We start from the raw sequence: 13,538 nt of genomic DNA, 5'->3' as shown, positions 1-13,538 counted from the left end.
AAATTACAGATTAAATGTATTAGGTGATAAGCTTTCTAAAGGCATTTCTTTTTCAGGATATTTAGAATTATCCTAAAACTTAACCCTTAGTTCTCAAAACCCTAATGTTTCATTTTATAGAAATTTATCTTTAGCTCATGTAAGAAAATGGAATCTGTCTATACTGAAATCAGAGTTAGATCATTTCTGGGACCAGTAAATTGAACCAGAAAATCATTATCAAAATAAACTCATTTCATCAATACAGTAAAATACTTAATAAGACACTTTAGAAATGGATTCTTGGTTTAAAAAAAAACACACACACACACACAATTTTAAACCATCTGCAACTGTTGGTATATTAAATCAGAAGAGCCTAGTTGATTCTATTCAACTTTGAAAAGACAAGTCCAGTCACATTTGCTTCTATCAGTTTTTTGCCTTTTATCACGGGGATATCAACACAGGGCCACGAAGTAATATCTGCCAATCTTTTCATTATGAATCAGTAAAGTAAGAACCAGATCAAGAGCTCTAGTTTAGATATGTTTTAAAAGACACATATACTACACAGTATTTAACTAACTTAGACTCGAGCTACAAAAGCACTTGAAAAGCTATTGTCTTCAACTATGAGATTTAATATGATTGAACAAATACCATAATAACCTCACTAAAAACTGCTCTGCAATTGTTTCTTAAAATCACATGCAGATCTCCACATGAGAGGAAGCCCAGAATCTGCAATGCAGGGTAGTTCATCCAATATAGATGCATATTCTTTCATGTAGTTACAAAGGCTATATAGTTCACGACTTACACCAGGGACCTCCTTTTTCTCTCTATTCATATCTTATACCATGTCTAATAATCTATTCAGTTATGCATATGATATTTTGCTCTTGTAGAGAAAAGAACATGTGCTCACTTCAGCAGCACATATACTAAAATTGGAATGATATAGAGAAGATTAGTATGGCCCCTCTGCAAGGAAGACATGTAAATTCATGAAGTATTCCATTAAAAAAATAGAGAAAAAGAACTGATTTTGTATTCAAGCCTTTGATACACTAAGATCATTTAAATTTATTTCAAATATTATACCAAAAAAATGTTACGTTTTGATAACTCCCATTCTTCAACAACTGAAAAACAACCAGTTCTGATGCTGAATATTATTTTTCACTGATTGGGTAAAACACTCCTCGGTGATATGGGTTATCTACAAAAATGTTCCTTATGTTTACGGGTGGAGCTATGGCTCTAACTCAGTAGAGCAGATTATAAACTGATGAAAACTGATACCTTCAATTTCCTCAAATTTTTTCTGTTAGTATGTTTTAGATGTTTTCAATCTTTATTGATAAAAATCAAATTGGATGTAGCTAGAAAAATGATAAAACTGTAGTTGTTTTACAGACAAAGCTATAATTCTTGTCAAATTTTTATGTCCCTCCAATTGGATATTTTGGATTTAAATAAGATTACCTCAGCCTCTCTTTTTCTTGCCTAAAATTAGCATAGTACCTTACTTGTTTACACTCTGTGGCCATCTTTTTTACCTACCTACCTATTTTGGTCTAGTAATGGTCTCTGTGTGACTCAATAGTTGTATAAGACACATAAAAAGGGAAAAAAATTGGTCAACTTTCTTTTCCTAAGTATCATTTTGGTTCCCTTTCCCTCTATCAATATTGTATTAAATAAAATGTTTAAAATATAATTTATTTTTCATTCTAAAATTAATTTTCAGATAATGTTGTAACTCAAGAAAGAATTAAGTCAGAAAGAATAAGTATTTCCACCTAGAAAAAAGGAAGCTTTGTAAAATCATATCAAATAAACCTCCATAAGGCCAGCTCTACTCTGACATAAGGGGAAAAAATGCTGGGTAATCTATTCTTTTCAAACTATAAACAGATGTTAGTATTATAAGTAGCAATCACATTTACCAGAATGTGTTATGGTTTGTATTCTTTTGTTTAAGTCAAGAATTCTAGTCCCACTTCCTCTTTTTTTCCAAATTGTTTTATGTTTGATTCTTTAATTTGAACTTTCCTTTTAATTCTGTGCAGAGAATCATCTTATTTTTGAAGTTATTTTATCTTAGAGCTAATAACAACTAACTACTTAAGTGCCAGCTGGTGGGCATCCACAACACACCAGGCACTGAATTTTTTATTTCTGACTTAATTCTCACAAACAGCTGGCAAACAATGCTTTACAGACGATGAAATGAAGGGTCAAAGAAATTAAGTAATTTGCCCAATCACACAGCTAGGAAGGAACCCCACCAGGAAATGTCATAACCCACTATTGTCCAACACCAAAGTCCCTGCTCTTTCCACTCTACCATCCCACATGAACAGCCTTTCTTTGTCTATCTAGCTGGCAGCTAATTGTGTTTGAGACTTCATAATTGTTCAAGAGGCAGTAAGGCTATCAAACTACACTTTAGTTGCTTTGTTATAATTCGATCTTTCTCAATGTTCTTTTGTCTCTTATTTGATATTTTATCAACTTTTAAAAAGTTATAGTATTCTTTGGTAAATTAAAAATTTCTCAAAGTGACAAGCTACTCATATCAAATACAACTCAGTATACATACTTATCGTGAAAACTTTTTAATAACTAGCTTCCTCCTAAACAACTGTAGCAGCATTAGTACATCATCTTCTAATCTTAAATGAGTCTTATGTTTCAATATTTTAACTATTGATAGTTATTTAGGACTGTCAATATATAGAGCTGTCTGGCTGCATGTGGAGAATGCTTGTCTGGTCTCAGGAGAAATGTCAAATTAAACCTATCCCCTCAACTAATTTGTGCATGTAAGTATAATCCAAACTGATTTGATTAATAGAAGGATTTAATACCACTTCTCCTGGCAATAATCAAACTAGTTTTTAAAAGAGAAGACTTAATCATCACAAAGTGTCCTAGTTAAGGGGACAAAGACAAACACTACCACAATGAGAAAACAAGAAATATATCTATTATTGTTTCTGTAAACAGAAGATGTAATGGTAAAATGTCAGTTATCTTAGGTGGGTCCCAGGCAGTTCCAGCTCAGTTTGAACAGCAAAATACACTTCTTTTGCCTCCTTTTACAAATTCACATCTCCCAAACATCTCTCCATATTGCCTTTTGGGGCAGTGGGAGCTTTGAAAACAAATTCTAGTCAGAAGAAACCTCTATAAATAAGGCATCCTAGCCTTGTATGGCTGAGAAAGAGTTACACTTAAGGTACTATTAGGCTGACACCAACAACAGGGTAAGAGAAGAAAAAAGGCATTTGTGCCCTCACTGCTACCACTAATGTACCTCATCTTTACCATTTTTTGTATCCTTCTTTCGTCGAACACAGTTCAGGCCTGTGGGTCCTGGGTGTTTCTAATCCTGTGAGGAGCCTTAGGTTAAAACTTTTTCCTTAAAACTAATGTGTTAGGAGCATACTGTGTTAAACATCAAAAGGAGAGAAAATTCACCTTTCAGTCACTTGAAATTTTACCCCATTTGTCCCATTTCAATTTTAAAAAACATAATCACTTCCAGGATACTGCTTAAAAATGCTTCTTTTCATTAAACATGATGAAATTTTGGAGAAAAAAAAGGGCATTAAGCTTATCAAGAGTTGTTTCAATTTTCTGATGATTGTTTAGTTTGAAATTCTAATATATAAAACATCACTGGGAAACTCAGTTGGTGAGTTAACCAAAAAACAAAGCACAACAAAACCTACTAACCTATTCTCCCACTGCATTCTAATTACAAAAGATTAATTTTTATTCTCTGGCTTCTGTGGATATTAACGTAGCAAAAGTATTCTCCAGAGGAAAATTTTTAAGTTTAAAACAATAATTCTACAAAAAATAAAGATAATTATGTCAGTTAATATCTATCCAACAGACAATTATTTATAGTAAAATGTTAAAAGTCATGAATGTCAAGCAGCCTTTTCAAAAAGAAGCCAAATGGAAGGGAAATTGCATTTTCATAATTATAAAATTTGGCAGAATAAAACATGAAAACAAACAAGACTTTTTGATAGACTCTTAAATACATACTACTTACATGACACCTTGTAGAACTTTCTGGGGATCAGGGTCAAATAGCCTGTCAACATAGTGGCGACTGCTAGCTGTTACTTCCTAGAAAGTAGGGGAAAAATTATGACATCTGAAGCCATGCAAATCACAAATTCATAGCATCACCCACAACATCAAATAGCTACTTATAATCTAACCTAAGGAAGATGAAGCAAGATTCCTCTAAGTATTATTTGTTTCCTTACTATGTGGGACACTTAAGCAGGTGACTTTTCTCTCAGGTATCAAAATAAATGGAAACTGCAGTGTTCGGTTCAAAATGCCAAAGATCTTTTTCTGTTTTTCTCCTAAAGAACACTCAATTTCAGTAATGCAAATTAAAACTACTCTAAGATACCATCTCACTCCAGTAAGAATGGCAGCCTTTATGAAGACAAACAACAAGTGCTGGCGAGGATGTGGAGGGAAAAGGTACACTCATACACTGCTGGTGGAACTGAAAATTGGTGCAGCCAATACGGAAAGCAGTATGGAGATTCCTTGGAAAGCTGGGAATGGAACCACCATTTGACCCAGCTATTACCCAAAGGACCTAAAAACAGCATACTATAGGGACGCAGCCACATCAATGTTTCTAGCAGCACAATTCACAATAGCTAAACTGTGGAGCCAACCTAGATGTCCTTCAGTGGATGAATGGATAAAAAAAAAAAAAAAAAAAAAATGTGGCATTTAAACACAATGGAGGGGGGCTGGGGATGTGGCTCAAGTGGTAGCATGCTCACCTGGCATGCGTGCGGCTCGGGTTCGATCCTCAGCGCCACATACAAAACAAAGATGTTGTTTCCGCCAAAAACTAAAAAATAAATATTAAAAAATTCTCTCTCTCTCTCACTCTCTCTTTAAAAAAAAATTTTTTTAAATAAATAAATAAACACAATGAAGGGCTGGGGATGTGGCTCAAGCGGTAGCGTGCTCGCCTGGCATGCATGCAGCACGGGTTTGAATCCTCAGCACCACTTACAAAACAAAGATGTTGTGTCCGCCGATAACTAAAAATAAATATTAAAATAATAATAATAAAATAAACACAATGGAATATTACTCAGCACTAAAAAAGAATAAGATCATGGCATTTGCAGGGAAATGGATGGCATTCGAGCAGATTATGCTAAATTAGCCAATCCCAAAAAACAAATGCCGAATGTCTTCTCTGATATAAGGGGGGTGACTCAAAATGGGGTAGGGAGAGAGACCATGGGAGGAAGATTACCTCTAGATAGGAAATAGGGGTGGGAGGGAAAGGGAGAGAGAAGGAGAATAGCATGGATGGTGGAAAGAGACCATCATCATACAAAATACACGTATGAAGATGTGAATTTGGTGTCAACATACCTTATATACAGAGATATGATAAATTGTGGTATAAAGGTGTATTAAGAATCGCAATGCAAAATAAATAAATAAATAAATAATAAATAATGTAGATATGAAGAGAAATGTAAAAAAAATGCAAAATAATAATAATAATAATAATAATAATAGAGCTCATGTATAATGGCAAAAAAAGAACACTCAATTTCAAAAATAAGAAAATCAATGAGGGCTGGGGATGTGGCTCAAGCGGTAGCACGCTTGCCTGGCATGCGAGGGGCGCTGGGTTCGATCCTCAGCACCACATAAAAATAAAATGAAGATGTTGTATCCACCGAAAACTGAAAAATAAATATAAAAAAAATTCTCTCTCTCTCTCTCTCAAAAAAAAATGACAAAAAAAAAGAAAATCAATGAAAAACTACAAATTTTGAAAATGAAACTGGCAGAAGAGTTTGGGAAATCAACATAATTTATAGAGTATACAACAACTTGGTTCATTTTAAAGTTAGAATTAGAGAGGAAATAGTAAATATATTTTGTAAATACTTTATTAATTATTCTGAGAAAAAAAATGTGACAATACCATAAATAATAAATTGAAGAAGAAAGAAGACATCCAGTCCTCCCTAAAAACAACTGTGGGAAGGAAGTCCTGCAAACTGTCAATAAAGCAACTGGGCATTTGTGCTATGAAATCAGCTAAATTTCTTCATTAACTGTTGGATGTCACATATGTGAGCAATAGATAGGAATGTACTTCTGTTCAGTATACAATTAAGGAGATAATATTTGGCTGTGGGCCAAGAAAAGGGTGCAGACTTCACAGTCATCAAGCAGATACAAGTGGAAGTCCCTTAAGACAGTCGCAGAGGGGCTTCAATGCAAGGAGGCAGATGTAAGCAAAAACAGTGACTACAATAATGAAGTTCACATACCTTCTTTGAAGGAAACAGTTCAGAAGTAGGGTGATCTATGGGTCCAACAGAGCAATCTATCTGAACTGGGTAAAGCTGGGTAAGCGTGGAAAGTTAAGAATATAAAGAATAAAGGACAGACACTTACCTCATTTTACTTGTATGTGGGGTTTGCTCTACTATACTATTTCTTGAATATCTATTTTGGTCAGTAATACCTTTTTATATTAATTTGCAATACTTAACATTATTTAAAATGAAGAGTAACTAGTAAAACAAATTTTTAAAAATGAATAAAATGAAGAATAAGGGAAAGAAGATTTTTGTCCCTTTGTGCTCTCTGATTCCTGCTAGAATATGCTTACACACTGCCACCACCCATTAGCAATGAATTATCATAGGAAGAAAGAAGTAACTTTTTCAGTTTACTCAGATACTCAATTCAGTAAAGAACTCACTGCCAAGATAGGGTGCTGGTTTAAATTTTTAAGTCACCAAAAATAATTCTGGAGAACTGCACAAACTCTAGTTCCTGATAATAAAGTCATCAAAAATAGGGCTGGGGTTGTGGCTCAGAGGTAGAGCGCTTGCCAATCATGTGTAAAGCACTGGGTTCAGTTCTCAACACCACACTTAAAAAAATAAATAAATAAAGGTATTGTGTCCATCTACACATAATTTTTAAAAATTAATACACATTTTCATACTCTGAACTTGCTACCCCAATATCCTCATAGACAACCCAAACAGTTTAGTGGTTTTAGTATGAATTCCATCTATAAAGACCAAACAGCAGAAGCAAAAAAGCAGAAGTTACAAAAAGTACTGTGCCCACCAGGGTATCATTAAAGCACTTCTAATATAAACAAAATCAGAGTTAGAAAGATTCTTATTAATTATCTATTCCCCATCCCTTGGTTTACAAATAAGGTTTCCTAATGCTCTTCACCCAGATATCAGAGCATCAAATGGACATAAGGACAAAGGTAGTATAAAAGAGAAAAAAGCATATCTGTATTACAAACAGGTAGGTTCTGCCATTCTGTTTATGTTTAGTTTTTTTGTTTGTTTGGGGGATACTGGGTATTGAACACGGGGCACTTAACCACTGAAACACAGCCCTATCCCTTTTTTATTTTTGAGACAGGGTCTTGCTAAATTGCTTAGAGCCTTGCAAAGTTGCTGAGGCTGACTTTAAACTTGCAATTCTTCTGCCTCAGCCTCCCAAACCACTGGGATTACAGGAGGGTGCCAGTGTACCTGGCAGTATATTTGCATTCTGTTTTTAATTTTTTTAGTTGTCAATGAACCCTTTATTTTATTTACTTATACGCAGTGCTGAGAATTGAACCCAATGTCTCACACTGCCACTGAGCCCTATATTTATTCTCTTGATTTTCTTACACAGTAAGCTCATCCGAGCATTGCAATCCTTAGCCTCTTTCCTATTCAGGGACTGATCTTCGATTTTACTGTTCCCCACCTTTACTATGGCTCTATAACTCTTTGTCTCCCAAAGCGGTTAAAATATCAACAAACAAAGGTAATGAAGGGAAGGGAGAGGGAATAGGAAAATAAAAAACAGTGGAATAAATCTAAAATAATTTTCTTATGTACACATATGAATACACCATAGTGAATCCCACCATCAAGTACATCCATAAAAATAGGATTCTAGTTAGAATATGATATATTCCTTGCTTATATAATTATATCAAAATGAATTCTACTATCATGTATAGCTCAAAAAGAACCAATAAAATAATAAAATAACAAAAAAAGATACAATACTTAGGTTCAAGACACATATCTTAAACAACACAAATTTCCTCCATTAATAGCAATTCTGCTTTCTCCTCTGTGTTCTGATTCTTTCAATACAACAAGTACTGACTAAGTCCCTATAGCAAGGCAGTGAGGAAAACATTAAAGATGAAAAATGTAGTAAGGCATAGTTCCTGCCCTCAAAAACTCATATCCTATTTTAATTGTGTTCCTACTAAGAATATAAAAAACAGAAGTACATTGAATGTAAAGGCAACAATGAGGAAGAGTTAAGTTAGAAGAATTGGGGAAGGCCTCTAAGATGAATTGGTTTTAGAAAATGACTAAGAGTGTACCACAATGAACAAGGAAAGAAAGAATGAGTCAGTGTTTTAATTTATAATCACAGCCACAGACACGTGAAGCCAACACATTTACACCATCAGCAAGTGTAACAGTTGGTGGTCCTGAAAAAGAACAAGAGGTAGAGTGGCCACCATAGAATATATAACATAAAAGGCCCATACAGGAGATTCCAGACTACCTTTTGTTCAGAGCTATACTAAGTGCCAAAGAAGGTACAAGAGGACATTAAGGCAGAGTGCTGCATTTATACAATCTATAAGGGGTCTGCATGCATACAAAAATATCACCTAAGCAAGCAAGCTCAGGGGATATGGTCACTTACTCAATTTTACTTTACTCTGTGCTTTTGCCTAACATACTTATTTACTTGGATGTCTGTATGGGACAATTCTTGTATTTCACTGCTTTCCTTTGTAGATCAGGTCACCTCTCCCCTCTTACTTCTCTTTTCTTTCAGAAGGCAGCTTACAAATGGAAGAACTAGATACAGAAGACAACCGGTACAGATATTAAATAGGTTGGCAAGGGAAAACACCTCTAAAATGGACACTGGAGAAAAGACCTAAAGAAAGTGAAGGAGCACACTGTGCAGCTATTTAAGAAGAACTTTTCAGGCAAAGAAAACAATAAATGCAAAGGTTCTAAAATAGGCTTCATCTGACATAATCAAAGCAAGGGAGGCCATTATAGCTGGAGAAGGACCAAAGGAAAAAGTAGTAGGAGATGAGGTGAAAGAACAGGAGCCAGATGATAAGAGAGAGCTACAATGTCCAATATGATAGTCACTAGCCTCAAATGACTTTTTCTTTTTTTTTAGCATTTGAAATGTGGCTAGGAACTCAATTTTGTTATTTTTTTAATATTTATTTTTTTTTAGTTTTAGGTGGACACATTATCTTTATTTTACATTTATGTGGTACTGAAGATCAAACCCAGTGCCTCATGCATGCTAGGCTAGCACTCTACCACTGAGCCACAACCCCAGCCCAATTTTGCTAATTTTTAAAACATTAATTAAAATTTTAAAACCAATAGTGGATTCAGTGACTAGAAAACTTTAAAGACTACTTGAAGCATATGAATCTACTTTTTTAATTATAAATTTTATGGAATCTAAATAGAAATTGAGTATTTCCAATAAAAATTTAGCATCCAAACTGTATAAAGTACACATTAGATTTTAAAGAATTTATATGAAAAGTAAAATAATTTTATTAATAACTTCTCACATAGATTACATGCAGGGATTACATTTTGACATATGAGTTTAAATAACATTAAAATTAATTTCAGGCTGGGGATATAGACATAGCTCAGTGGAAGAGCACTTGCCTAGCATGCCTCTGGCCCTGGGTGTGATCCCCATTACCACAATAATTAATTAATTAATTAATTAATTACATTTTTTTCTTTAATAGCATTGGCTACTAGAAAATGTTAAATGAAGACACAATTTGACTTGTTTTTATATCATTCTGGTTGTGATTTTAGGAACAGACAAATGTGTAGAGAAGAGTGAGGGGTTATAAGACAGAAACAGGGAGATCAGGTAGGAGGCTATTTAAATAATCAGAAATGCTGGTATTTCAGACACAAAAATAGCCTGGGGTAGGGCAAACATTAGGAGGTAGTAAGATTCACTCAGAATCCAGATAAATGGGGTAGTCTGAAGTAGCTGTCAAACTGGATGTGTTATCAGACAGGATGTAGGGTAAGAGAAAAGAGTCAATGGCAACACTTAAAGGTTTTGCCTGAGCATGTGGAAAGATTGAGCTGCCAGTTAATGAGATAAGGAAGTCTGTGAGAGGTGCAGATTTAAGTGGGAAGAGCAAAAGTTCAGCTTTGGACATATTAGGACTGAGAATCCAATCAGACATTCAAGAGAGGCTGTCAAGCAGTTGTGAATATATAAGTCTAGAATTTAGGGAAAAGTTGTGGGCTTGAGATACAAATCAGAAAGCTGTCAGCTTGTAAACAGGATTAGCACAGTAAAGGACAGAAAACGGATAGAGCAAGTCTGTGCTTCACAGCCAGAGTGATAGGGAGAATTCCAAGAAGTTAAATCAGAGAACATTTCAAGGAGGGAATAACCACCCATGACAAATCCTAGCAATGCTCAGTATAAGAAAATGACAAAGACCTGACCATTGGATTTAGGAATATGCAAGGCATCACTGACCTTGACAACAGCAGTACAGTGGAGCTGACAGCTGTTTAGGCAGGGTATAAGAGAGAATAGGAAAAGAGAAACTAGAGAATATTAAATATAGACAATTCTTTCAAGAAGTTTCACGATAAAAGGGAAAGAAGAAATAAGGTAGTAGCTGGAGGGAAAAGGAGAGTCAAGGGAGATTTTATTTCATTTCATTTTGGGAGGGTTTTTTTGAGATTTTTTTTTTAAATGGAGTAAGTTAGTATATGTTTATTCGTGAATGGAAATTCTTAATAGAGAAAAAATAACCAATGCTGCATGAGAAGGGGGAGAACTTATAGAACAATGTTCATAAATACTGGAAAGGGAATGGGGCTTACTGATCAAAGAGAGCAAAACCCAGAGGGAATCTACTAATCGGTGAGAGAGCTAGTAGAATTTCTCTTTTGCTAAGAATAAAAGTAAGAAGCGTTGAGTGGTTTGAAGATAGAAATGAAGGAATAAGACACAGATTGAATGAGCTGGGAAAGTTTACCATGACTACTAAGAATCCCCTTGAAGTTTGTGATTTTGAATTTAAAGTGAGAATAGTAAGCACAGCTATTTTTCCCAGTTACATTTAAATGCATAATAGAATTCATGAATAAGAGGATGGGAATTTTTCCAGGCAAAGATAGAAAGGCTAGAGAAAGGGTCAACTGAATTGAGGGTATATGGAAAGGTGTGATAACAGTGATGGACCTACTAAAGGTCAATGCAAAAGTGGTATAATTAATAGACTGTAGGTAATGGGCAATGAAGGATGGCTGGCATTGGAGTACTAAGAGTGATTTGAGAGAAGGTGCCAGTCAAATGACTAGAAATTGGTCAAGGTTTAGGAAACAACCATGGGAGCAAGTACCTCAAGGTAAGACTGAGGATATGATCTTTAGAGAAGTCTAGAATTTTACAAAATTGCATAGATAATGAAATTTCCATAAATCATCACAGAAGTAGTGCTAGAAAAAATTTATGATGAGCTATAATCCTAAAGAAATGAGGGAACAATCAGGAGGTCTATAGATGAATATAAGGTAGAATATAATGAGATTTAGAGGTAGAGTTTTTAAGAGGGAAAGAGCAGGTTATGAAAGCACCAAGAGGAATAAGGAGGACTTCTAAACCATCTTTTTTCAAGGGTGTTATGAGGGATATAGGAAGAAAAAGAGATGGGAAGACCGAGAGGCTAGGGAAAGAGTGTCAACAGATGAAAATCTTGGTTGCACTTTCAATAAAAAGATGAAGGGAATGTTCAAAGAGGCTGAGCATAAGGGAAGTAGAGTGAAAGAAACAAAATAAAAGCAAGGGATTTGTATGCATGGTGATTCCTCCATTCTCCCAACAAAAGAGCAGCCAACTAAAGCTCAGGGCACAGTCTGAACAGCAAAATTAATCAGAGTCAGACTTGTAGTTCTGCAGCCTTTTGGCATAGGGCTTCAAATAATCAAACCAGCAAGCTTTAAATCTGGCTCTGAACTCACTTTACATATTCAAAATAATAAAGCCATCACAATGCATAAACTGTTGCATTTTATGATTAATAGTACTACCAAAACTTATATTATGTGAAACTATACATGCATTCCTCAGCAGAAAATTTGTGAACATCAAATCTGTCAATTAGGGTTTATTCTAAGAAGTTCAGTGTACAGTAAATTCTGTACTGTGTGCCCAACAAGTACAGAGAAAAGATGGGAAGGGGACAGCTGAACCAATTTTCTTCTTTCAGAAAAACAAAAATAGCAGCAAATAATTAACTTGCACTCTACCATAAGGAGTGTCATGTGGAAACAATGTACCTCTTATTAGGGTGACTACATGTGACTGGCACCACCAAGATGGCTCCCAATGATTCCCACCTCCCAGTATTCATGCCTTTGTGCAGTCTTCCCTTGAGTGAGGAATGAACCCTATAGCTTGGTTCTAGCAAACAAAATGTACCAGAGGTAATGAGATGTTATTTTAGAAATTTCAAGGTTCTCCCCACCACAAACTTTTTCCTCTCTGATGGAAGCCTCCTGTCTGGTTAGGAGTTCCCCTATGGAAAAGTCCACTGGCATGGAATTAAAACTCTGCCTGATGACAAGAGTAGTGAGCAAGGAAATGTATTCTCCTTGAACAGCCTTCAGATGAGACTGCAGCTCCACCTGACCCACTGACTGCAACTTCATAACGAGACCTAAGGCCAAAAGTCCAAGCTACTCCACACATATTCCTGACCTACAGAAACTGTGAAATAATAAATGTTGTTTTAAGTAGCTAAGCTTTAGAGTAACTTTTACACAGCAATAGATAATCATTGTCTTTGAACTTACCAACAAAACCAGAATAATTATTATAGAATAATACATATAAACCAAGAGTAATGGAGACAATTTGGGCTTTCATTCATCCTTAGTAATACTAGAGCAAAGAGGAAATACTTAGTTGTCTCAGAACACTAGTCAGATGCCCTGAAAAGACAAACCAGAGCAGGTTCTCATTGCCCCTCTGAATAAACTATCCATGACCAGGTCGAATTTAAGCCACTACCCTTTAGGGAAAAAAAAAAAAAAATTCAAGAAGAGTATCTTGTTACAACTGCTTGCCAAGTCCCAGACTTGTCATGGATTTAACTCTAAAATCAGATATATTTTGGGGGTGAAACTATGAGGTTATTAGACAATGAAGAATGTTCAAAGGTTAATATAAAAATAACAAACTTACTTTATTTCACTAAAGTCTTGCTCTATGTAGGCCAAAATACATTGTTATATTATGTGCATGTATGAATATGTACAACAAATTTCGTCATTATGTACAACAGTAATGCACCAATAAAAAAATGTGGAAAGAAGAAAAAGACTTGCTCTATGTATGTCATTAACATATAGTATTCTTTATTTCCAACATAG

At 35.0% G+C, this 13,538-nt stretch overlaps 1 protein-coding gene and 1 non-coding gene across 12 annotated transcripts in view; one reads left to right on the top strand and one right to left on the bottom strand.

Moving 5' to 3' along the window:
• The window catches only part of Armc8 (armadillo repeat containing 8), a 98,869-nt gene that overhangs the window by 71,141 nt on the left and 14,190 nt on the right, over nucleotides 1-13,538 (bottom strand). For 7 of the 11 annotated variants that reach the window (XR_013436536.1, XM_040269853.2, XM_078043383.1 and 4 more), the window contains exon 2: nucleotides 4,058-4,134. The exons of 3 other annotated variants lie outside the window; for them this stretch is intronic. Coding sequence is in view for 1 of the 8 variants with exons in the window: in XM_040269851.2 (XP_040125785.1) it covers nucleotides 4,058-4,134 (77 nt within the window). In the remaining 7 variants the exon portion in view is untranslated. Of the gene's footprint in view, nucleotides 1-4,057; nucleotides 4,135-4,817; nucleotides 4,889-13,538 lie in introns of all 11 variants that reach the window. One more of the 11 variants, XM_078043384.1, reaches the window with a different exon arrangement.
• Nucleotides 903-1,009, top strand: LOC120884573 (U6 spliceosomal RNA). The gene has a single exon (XR_005727006.1). It is a non-coding gene; the product is annotated as a U6 spliceosomal RNA (small nuclear RNA).

The sequence above is a fragment of the Ictidomys tridecemlineatus genome, chromosome 3 (genome assembly GCF_052094955.1).
Source record: "Ictidomys tridecemlineatus isolate mIctTri1 chromosome 3, mIctTri1.hap1, whole genome shotgun sequence".
Classification (NCBI taxonomy): Eukaryota; Metazoa; Chordata; class Mammalia; order Rodentia; family Sciuridae; genus Ictidomys; species Ictidomys tridecemlineatus.
Note: the sequence above shows the minus strand (reverse complement) of the source record. Positions and strands in the feature narration are given on the sequence as shown.